Raw genomic sequence first — 10445 nt, 5'->3', positions numbered from 1 at the left:
AATAACCCACCCGCAACTCGGACCGCAGAATAAAAAAAATAAATATTGTACCCGACCCGCCTCCTGACCCGTATGTTTAATACTAAAGTGATTAAGCTGTGGAGATGCAGTCTGAAATATCCCGACATCAGAAATCCATTGGTGTACAAGCTAAAAAATAAAATTAAAATAAAACAATGTGTCCTGTTGTAAAGTCGTTGCCGTATTGTTGTGTATGAAGTTCAGATGTTATTATTTTAAGAAATATAGGCTATATGTTTTAGGATTCTCCTTATTTTTGTTTTAGACATCCATCAATTACGGTGAATAAAAAAAATTCCGCGCTGGTGGAAACAAGACTTTCGCTTCTACTTTTGAGACCGGTGTTCGGACGTTTTTCTAAAAAAAAAAAAATAAGAATTCAAAATTCAAAATTTATTGTCATAAAAACAGAAGGTGAATATAATTCAAAAATGTTAAGTATTTGCTGATTAAAGAAAACATGAAGGATGCCGCTTAATATTTGGCTTTTACGTGAACTTTAAAGCATATCCCTCATTCCATTTGTTTTCTTTGTTTTGTAATCTTTATATTATTTTCGTGAAATGTATTTTTGCTCAACATGCATTTCTCGTGGCCACGAGTTTAATGAATAAACCAACCTGCGTGACATTAGTAACCCAGAATTATTTGAGATATTTCGTTTTGAGTTAAGAAATTGTTTGCCTATATTAATTGTTATAGAAATTAATACAATATTAAATAATTATACAGGCGATGCTGTATATGCTAATGCTGTCTGTGCGCAATGTAGACAGCTTTCACAAGTGTTTACATGTATTACATTGGCCTACTTCAAATTAAATAGCCCTGCAAGAAACATTTCATGCATCCCAAAATCTTGTCCATTGACTGACCTTCTTTTTTTCCCATTATATTTGTATTATTCGTTTGTATTCGTTATTTTTTCCTTCATTTTGATCTCGTTACATAACATTCTGAATGTAAATGATACTGTAAAGGTGCTATGACTGGGGTTTTTACTGGAATGCAGTTTAAAGGTTAAATTTAACATATATTGTATTTTATTAAGTCTAACTAATAGACAAATAACTGAAGAGTGAATCATTCACGTAGTTTCATTTGGAAATAATTTATCGTCACACAGTAAAATAGGCCTACATTCCTTCTCTTAACTAAAGAATTGAACATATAAAATATGAATTGAACATATTTTATTTTGTTTAGTCTAATTAACAGACTAGACTATATAAATATTAAACTGTTTTACTGAGAAATGAATCATTCACGTAGTTTCATTTGTAAATGAAAACATCATGTATCGTCACACACGGGGATAAATACAATCAAAAAGTCAAAACGTAATTGGCATAATTGTCAGGCGTTAAAAATAAATAGCCCTAACCAGGTATTGAAATAATAATAACAACCTATAATAAGAATAAATAATAAGTGATTTAGAGCTATCTACTTTTTTCTTTATTGTGAATCGCTTAACCTAAATAACTTTATATATGCTATTTGGCATATATTTAGCAAATATTGTGAACTACAATTATGCCAATAAAGTTTTGACTTTATGATTGTATTAATGCCCGTGTGTGACCATACGATTTACAAATGGAACGTGAATGATTCACTCGACAATGAAACACTATATAGGTTATAATTAGACTAAAAATGAATATATGCCATATAGTATAATCAAAGCTTTCATGGCATGTCAGCATTTATCATTTAGATTCGGAATGTTAAGAGATCGAAATTAAGGGGGACATACTGAATATAAACGAATAATACATTTATTACAGAAAAAAAGGATCAATTAATGGATAAGACTTAAGGATGCATAAAATGTTTCTTGCATGGCTATTTAATTTGAAGTACTTATATGTAATAAATTCTTGATAAACTTTTGAATGCTGTCTACATCGCGCACAGACATTCGCATATACAGCATTGCCTATTGTTAATATATAAGTTAATATTGCATTAATTTCTATAACAATTAATAAAAACATTTCTTAACTCAAAATAAAAAATATTAATAAACCTATCTCTGATAATCCTGGGTTATGGTTACGCAGGTTTGTTTATGCATTAAACATAAGGATGTCGTTACCTCGACAAAATAATCTTGTGGCCACGACATAATATGACATTCCCAGGAATTAATATCTCGTGGCAATGACAAAAAGTAATATGACGTTCCTAGGAATTCATTTGTGTGGCCACGACAAACATAAGTGAACCGAAGGTGTCCCCTCCAGGTTACCGTACCTTTTATTTTGCAGCAATGTTTTCAGCCTGCTCCAGTCCAGTGCGTTACATGACTGCCCCCTACTGATCATGTCTTTCCTATGTCATTGTATTTTCCGTGTTCCTTTGGAATACACCGGCGTCACGCGAGACCACTTTACTTCCCGCGCGCATTTTAAATGGCCAGATCTGTAAGAACTTCACATTTGTATATCATGAATTGAAAAGAGATCTCACAGGAAGTGCAGTTTTTTGGTTGGAACACAATAAAGGACATTGTTAGCATTTTTAACATCACTGATTCGGGTTACAACTACAACCCTTGTTCCCTGAGAAAGGGAAGGAGACACAAGGACATACAGAGACAGGCTCCTCCCTCCATCGTCTCCACCTTGGACTCTGTTCATCATCCTCCTCCCGGATATCCATTCTCCTCCTTCTGTTGTTCCATCAGTGCAATAGGCTCTATGCAGCGGGGATTGTGACGTGTTTCCGACTACGCTCTCTACTGGGCTAGCAGTTGCCGGTTCCGTACATCTGACGCTAACCTTGTTTATGGCGCGAAACTTAACAGCGACTAACATTTGTAGTTGTTCTTATCTCTAGTTTTTGGCAGCTTAACCATGGAGAAAAAGGTTTTCCGATACCAAAAGCTAATGCGACCTAGATCGGAACATTGTTGTGTGCCGTTGTGCGTTGTGTCGGCAATATACAACTCGACTCTGAGTTTCCATTCATTTCCAGTGGAAAAGGATCTCAGAAAAAAGTGGATCGTTCAGATCAGGAGAGATGACTTCCAAGTCAATAAAAACACAAAGGTGTGTAGCGTTCATTTCAGACCTGATGACTTTATGGATGGGACTCGTCTGAAACGTCTGAAAAAAGGTGTTTTCCCTACACTGTTTGAGTGGAATCATTACCAGGAGGAGCCGCCGAGGTTGAGTGTTTGGGAACGTCGAGAGAGACCGCTGACCCCTGATCCTGGCTCGGACGTAGACCAAGACGATATGGACTTTGATGTGGAGAGGACTGGACATGATTATTGTTCAGTTCCCGAAGCTGCAGCTGTGGACATGTTTCTACATGAAAACCAGGAGTTAAAAAGGGAGATCGAAGATCTACGGAAGCAGTTGGAGCAAACAAAGACCATACACCGCTTTGGTCTCAAGAGATTTGCTGGGTCCGATGAGGACATACGCTTTTATACAAGGTAAGTTAAGATTATATTGCCTGTGGTAAGCATTTGTAATAGCGTTGCCATTGTTCTGAAAACAACTAGTTCACGTTTCTGATAAATATGATTGGAGTTGGCTAAAAGTAGGCTAGTTACACTGATCAAAGTAATAACAATGTAGGCTAACATAATTATAAGTATGAACATTAGCTATTGTCTTCAACAGCAACCAGAGTTAGTTTAATCATACATACCGAATTTCATAGTTGTCATGACTCAATATGGCAAGATTTTTGTATCAGTCACTTTTAGTTCAGCATTCCTATTTCCTAAACTGGAAACCTACTACAAAGCTATGTGTATGTATGTTATGCCATGATGTGAGAACCAATGCATGTTTCTTTCTTAACAGATTTGCAACATATAACCACCTGATGGCCTTCTGGGAACTGATTGAACCGGCAACTCACAGGATGATTCGTGTCACCAGCTCCAAAGTCTTCAAGGAGCCTGGAAACACTCGGGCACTTCCTGCAATAGACGAGTTCTTCTTGTTCTTGATGCATCTTGCTTTGGGCCTCAAGCAAAAGGACCTTGGTCATCGGTTTCAAGTACATCAGACTACTGTAAGCCGCATCATAACAACCTGGGCCAACTTCCTCTACTTTGTCCTGGGGTCAGTGTGCATTTGGATGACAAAAGAGCAAGTATGAGCCCATCTGCCAGAAGAAGTCCATCAATTTCGAGACACACAGGTTATCCTGGACTGCACAGAGATCCGCTGCCAAACACCTTCCTCTTTGCTACTACAAAGTGAGGTCTTTTCAAATTACAAGTCTCACTGCACTTTCAAAGCCTTAGTAGGAATGGCACCTCATGGTGCAATAACATTTGTTTCTACACTGTATGCAGGGTCTATTAGTGACCGGGAGCCTTTCAAACAGTCAGGGATCATTAACCTTCTTACCCCTGACATGGCCAACATGGTGGATAAGGGGTTTCTAATTGATAGCCTAGTGCCATGTAAAATCCACCGGCCTGTTTTTCTGACCAAAGGAAAACAAATGTCAGCTGATGAAGTGACACACACGCAGTCTGTGGCTAGGCTCAGGGTACATGTCGAACGTCTTATCCGTCGCATTAAGGAACACAAGTTGTTTGACACAGTCATCCCATTGTCCATTTCTGGTAGCATGAACCAACTGTTTACAGTGGCATGTTTGCTTGTTAACTATCAATGTGGACCACTTGTCAAGGCATGGAGCCATTGAGTCTAATGGTTTGTCACCTGTAAATATTGTACATATACTTTTGTAAATACTATGGATTTCACATTCTGTTCTGTATACCTCTAATCAACAGACAAAAGTAAGACAGTGTTTCCTTTACATATTTTATTATATAATTTCATAATACATAACACAAAAAATGTAATATATATATATATATATATATGTATAGATAGATATATGGATAAGTGTATATATTGTATAAATGTAGTGTATGCAAATATTGTTTAGTGTAAATAACTATAAATAATACAATACATATAATGCTGTATGTATATATATATATATATATATATATATATATATATATATTTGTGTGTTTATGTATGTACATGAGTGTTTATATATGTAAATATTGTTTAAATAAGAATTAAAAAAAAAATAGAATACCATAAATCTAAAACTCAGACCTGAGGTATTTTTTTGTTTTGCTTTTTTGTGTGTGAGAGAGAGAGAGAGAGGGAATGTGATACTAAAATGGGTGAGTGTGTTACGGCCAATCTATTGTGTTGGTAACTTCACTCATAAATCTATCTACAGTCAAATACAATAAAATAGCAATATAATATGTGTTTATGTGTGGTTGTTCAATGCACACTGAAGGCCAGTGTTGGGCAAATACCTTTAAAAAAAATAATTAGTTACAGTTACTAGTTACTTCTCACAAATAGTAACTGAGTTAGTAACTGAGTTACATCATTATAAAAGTAACTAATTACCAGGCAAAGTAACTATTGCGTTACTTAAAAATATATAATTTAATATAACTGTAAAATAAATATAAAACAGTGTACACTAGTCTACACTATATTAATGTTGTTGTGGGAAAACGTGAGAGACAACTATCAAATTCAACATATTATTAGAAATATTATCATTACTATAGTGGAACAATAAAGCACAATAGATGATTTAGAACTTTAAATATCGTTATCACCTGCGTTCTTAGCCACTAATTTTGTGGCGGCACGTGACGAGGTGCTTCTATAGATTAGTATTACTTGTCACCGACGCAGAGAGACTCTTTTTAACTGGGCATAAATTGCACGTTACTTAAATAATTTTGCCTTTCACCTCAGCGAGGGAAAATAGTGCTTATACTTCCAGTTTGCAAAAGCTACCTTTGAACTTGTTGGACTTACCATCGTTGTGATGTTGTGGAATATGTGTGTGTGCGACTGACCCTGCGCGCGCTTGTGTGTGAACACTCGCACTACTCTGCCTCTGATTGGCAAACAATGGAAATTTACTCAATCTAAGCCAATCATCGCGTTCTCATCTACACCACGTTAACAAACACACCAATCATCATCACTGGTTATATGTACCGCCCCGGCCCCAAACACACACACACACACACACACACACACCCCAGAGAAAGAGAGGCCGTGGCTGAGAGAGATGCTGCTAGCAGGAAAACCGCTTCAATGTTCTCAGTTATAGTAACGCGAATTTTTTTTTGTCAGTAACGGTAACGGCGTTGTAACGGGGGAAACAGTAATTCGTTTGATTACCCGTTACTGAAAAAAGTATCGCCGTTAGTAACGCCGTTTATTTATAGCGCCGTTATTCCCATCACTGCTGAGAATTGCAGAGAATTATATACAATATGCACACTGAAGGCATGATGCCACCATAGGTTTGCAGAGAACTATATACAATATGCACACTTGAAAGGGCTGGTGTGGGTTGTGAGGGCCGCTGTAAACCAGTGTCCATCCTCACACATCTGAAATTACTTAAACACACAAACACTTCGGTAGGTAGTGGGTAAAAAAAAAAAATCTCCTCGGTCTCTAATGGTACGCATTACATATACATTTTTGTGTATGTGCTCAACAAGCATGTCCTCCTGCGCACATACCACGAAATCACACCACTCCAAACCTGTTAGGAGGATCTGACCTTGTACTTGCCAATAGTACTTGTGCTGCCTCCTAAGCTGTAAAGAATCCATAAACAGTAGACTGAGCCATGTACATTTAGATAATGCAACTTATCAGCCGGCCTAACCATTACCCTAACATTGACCCTATAGTCACCCTACTCTCAATTCGTGTGGCTTTTCATTTTTTCTCATGGATCTATGACAGACTGCCCTCGCGCTGACCTCTCCTGTCACCTTGTTTTTTATTGACACTGTTAGGGAAAAAGATGAAAATACATTTTGAAACTGGGTTACACTGTTCTTACACTGTGCTAGTTTGTCTGTTCTAATAGAGTATTGTAAAACAAAAAAGCTCAGTGTTTCCCACAGAATTGAATTGTATTTGTGGTGTGGGGGGGTCAGAGTCAATAAAATGAATAGTCTATACTGTAGTTATACTGCACGACAAGTCGATCTTGACAAGTAGCTGTAACGTTATAAAAAGATCCTTGATTAACGCTTTACCCTCTCTGGTTATAGTATGCTAACCCTGACATCCCAACAGCATTCTAACAATATTATGTTCTAAAGGATTTCATCCCATTTCAAAAGTACAACATAGAAAATCATTGTGTGGTGATCAATTTTGATATTGTGGTGAGCCGCCACAAATTAGTCAATGTATGGGAAACACTGTAGTTAACGTTAACAAGTTCAGTCACGTCAGTTTCTTGATTATAATGTAGCATGATAACGTTAGCTACTTACCCTCATAGTTGTCGATATAGCTGCCGATGTACATTTTAAATCCCTTTTCCCGCTTGCTGTTGGGAGCGACACATGATGTTTTTACGAGTCGGTCAATGTCATTTACCGTGAGATGGGGTAATTCCTGAAGACAACGACTATAAAAGAGCGCCATAGCTGTCCAGCTTCAGTCCGTGTATAAACAGGAAGTTGCTAGCGGAAGTTGCCAGCCCAGTACACGCGAACCCGGAACTGTGATGTGCATGAAGCGTATGATGTGCCTTCCAGAAAGGGAACGATATGCCAGGAATATGGACCTGTTTCTGTGTGCCCTTATTTGGTCCTGTTCCTTTTCTTTAGTCCAGTTAGTCATTCTGTGCACCCGTGTTCCTCAGTTACCCCTTATATTAAAATCAAAGTCTGTGCATTTTGTCTCTGTTGGGTCTCTATCATCCAATATATGTGTCTTCCCTGTTCAAGTATTGGAGCAATACTTGAACAGGGAAGACACACCCCCCATTAACATAAATATGTTTGAAATCAAAGGCAAAGATGTTCAAAGCACTCCCAGCTTGTACCTTGTCATCTGTGGTGTCCTAATATTGATGCCCGTCTTACTTGCGTACAATGCACCAAAGACTTTTGAGGTTAAAGCAAACTCCATTTCTGCTGATCCATTGGGCATTTTAACAGAAAAGACACAACTGCATTTCTTTGGATTTGGTTACGCTACAATGTACCCAGCTAAATTTTTACTACTTCTGCTGCTGTCATCTGGAGATGTACACCTAAATCTTGGGCCAGTTTTTCACACCAATGGAGGCAGAGCTACATGTAACGATTACAGCTTTCCAGCCAATTATAATGTCAATAACATCTGCAATTTACCCTGACTCCGAGGCTGGATGGCGTTTGTCCCGATGGAGCTGTCCCTGGCTGTCGTTGGGGATCGCCTGGGGAGGTGCGGAGGGGTGACGAGACTGGTCCGGCCATTTAAGACTCGGCACAGCGTAATGAATCGACAGGTGAACTTGGGCAGCGGCTGAAGTTACCAATTGTGGATGAAGTGGAAAATGCAGAGCTGTGCTGTCTAGCAGGAGTAAAAGCAGCGGCAGTAGTGTTTGATCAATCTGAGATCACTTACTGAGATCAGACACTGAGGTGAGTTCTATGCCTCACATTAATCCTTATATGCCAGTTACTGTGTCATTGTCATTACTGTAATGGCCAGTCTGCAATAACGGACGAATGCCAACAGAGTTTTACAAGAGCCAAAAGGCATGCAATAAATCATGCAATATTGAAACAGAGGAAGTCAAGACTCTTTCAATCTGTGAATCATGCTAAAGTCATCTGGAACTCTGGAAGTAAACCTAAAGGAATTCTGGGAGGACATATAAATATATGAAGTATACTACCAAAATTAGATCAGATACAGAATTTACTTATTGATTCCAATTTGGATTTTTTTTTTGTGCATTTCTTAGACTTGGTTGAATCATAATGTTCTTACTAACCTAATTAATGTACCAGGATATACTTGTTATAGGAGAGATAGGGTCAGTGGGATGGGTGGTGTTGTTTTAATTTATAAAAGGGAGCATTTTAGATATTTACAATTTGAATTGAAGGTGAACATGGAGTGTTTGGGATTAAATGTTATTCTTTCTCCAAATATGAAATTTAATATAGTTGTGCTTTATAATCCTTCATGTCATGATTAGTTTTATAATGAACAAAAGAATCTTCTTTCTCTTGTTGATAACAGCTGTGAATATATGATGTCTGGTGATTTTAATATTAATTGGATAGTTAAAAATTTTAAATCACCGTTGAAATTAAGTATGGAGAAATTTCATTTTAAACAATTGACCACTCGAATCACAAGAAAAAGTGAAACTCTTTTGGATCTGATTTTCATGAATAGACTAGAGAGGGTAATGAAAATATATGATCTTATTACTTGTCTTTCAGACCATATGACACTGATCGTAAGAAAATTAACTAGAAAACGTTTACCTCATCATGATAAAACAGAAAATCAGATTTTAACAACAGGAATTCCCAAGTCAAAAGTAGTTAACTTTGAACATGACTTTAAGGAAGTTAATTGCGAAAAGGTTATTAAAGAGTCAGACTTAAATCACAGTGCAGACAATTTTGCCTCTATTTTAAGTGAATTACAGTTTTTCTCAATTGCTTAAACACATTTCTTGAAATTATGCCTCTTATTTGCGAAACTCTAAACACAAATCCACAACTCCTAACTCAATTCCCCAAACTTCTTATATTGATGTCAAAATGAAGCTCTCCACTCAAAACAACACAATCTTGCTGAAAAACCAAACTTTGCTCTCAGACATGACACACAAATCCTCAAAAACACACACACTACAACACAGTTTTCCACACTGATGAGATAAATTCAAAACAATACAACCAAAACAATCCAAATAAAAAACTTTTCACATGATGTAAACAACAAATCTATGCCTTTGCAAGTGTTTTATTCCTTAATTTAATGTACTGTAGAGTACAGTACAAAACAGCAAACAACAACAAAATATAATTTTTCTGCCCAGAATCCTGTCTTTGGTCTGGGACAGGCCAAAGAACCTCTTCAGCATCACAGGCTAAATTAGCCCTGGCCAGGCAGCAGGGGTCAAATCCTCTTGCATGCCTGATCCAACCCTGGCACTCATCAACTAAAATATAGGAGACTGCTTGTCTTCTTGTCCTTGCTCTTCCTCTGTCTCTTCCACGTTGTCGTCATCGTCCTCCTTCTTCTCCTCCTCTTCCACTTTCACCTCCTACTCTTCCTCTTCAAAATTACACATTACTGTATGTGGGATACTGATTGAAAAAGACTGGATAGGATTCACAGTTACACTTGTACTGTACTAGTGGTATGAGAAAAAAAATAAAAATGCATTACAGTGTCATTGTGAAACAGCAAAGAAAAATAAATATGGGCACAAAGGTAAAAATAAAAATTAGAAAGTCTACTGTCAGATTTTGTAACTCCTGCGTTGTCCTCTGTCTATATACAGTATGCTTTCCAATTGAAGGTTCAAGAGATGTACCTTTGAGCTATTTCAGAGAACTGCTT

The 10445-nt window shown here is 37.2% G+C and overlaps 1 protein-coding gene across 1 annotated transcript; it reads left to right on the top strand.

The window, feature by feature from the left end:
* Window positions 1–768: 768 nt before the first annotated feature.
* Window positions 769–4932, top strand: LOC141341103 (uncharacterized). The gene is made up of 2 exons (XM_073846251.1): window positions 769–3469; window positions 3846–4932. Exons 1-2 carry the CDS (start codon window positions 2883–2885, stop codon window positions 4144–4146), a joined length of 888 nt encoding a protein of 295 aa, XP_073702352.1. The 5' UTR covers window positions 769–2882; the 3' UTR covers window positions 4147–4932.
* The last annotated feature ends 5513 nt before the right edge of the window (window positions 4933–10445 follow it).

This window comes from Garra rufa, chromosome 1, assembly GCF_049309525.1.
Source record: "Garra rufa chromosome 1, GarRuf1.0, whole genome shotgun sequence".
Lineage (NCBI taxonomy): Eukaryota > Metazoa > Chordata > Actinopteri > Cypriniformes > Cyprinidae > Garra > Garra rufa.
This window is presented reverse-complemented; position numbering and strand designations above follow the sequence as displayed.

Coding starts and splice junctions, on each gene's coding strand:
- LOC141341103 (XM_073846251.1), top strand. CDS start 2,883: ATGGAGAAAAAGGTTTTCCGATACCAAAAGCTAATGCGACCTAGATCG. Junction 3,470..3,845: donor GACATACGCTTTTATACAAG/GTAAGTTAAGAT, acceptor CTTTCTTAACAG/ATTTGCAACATATAACCACC.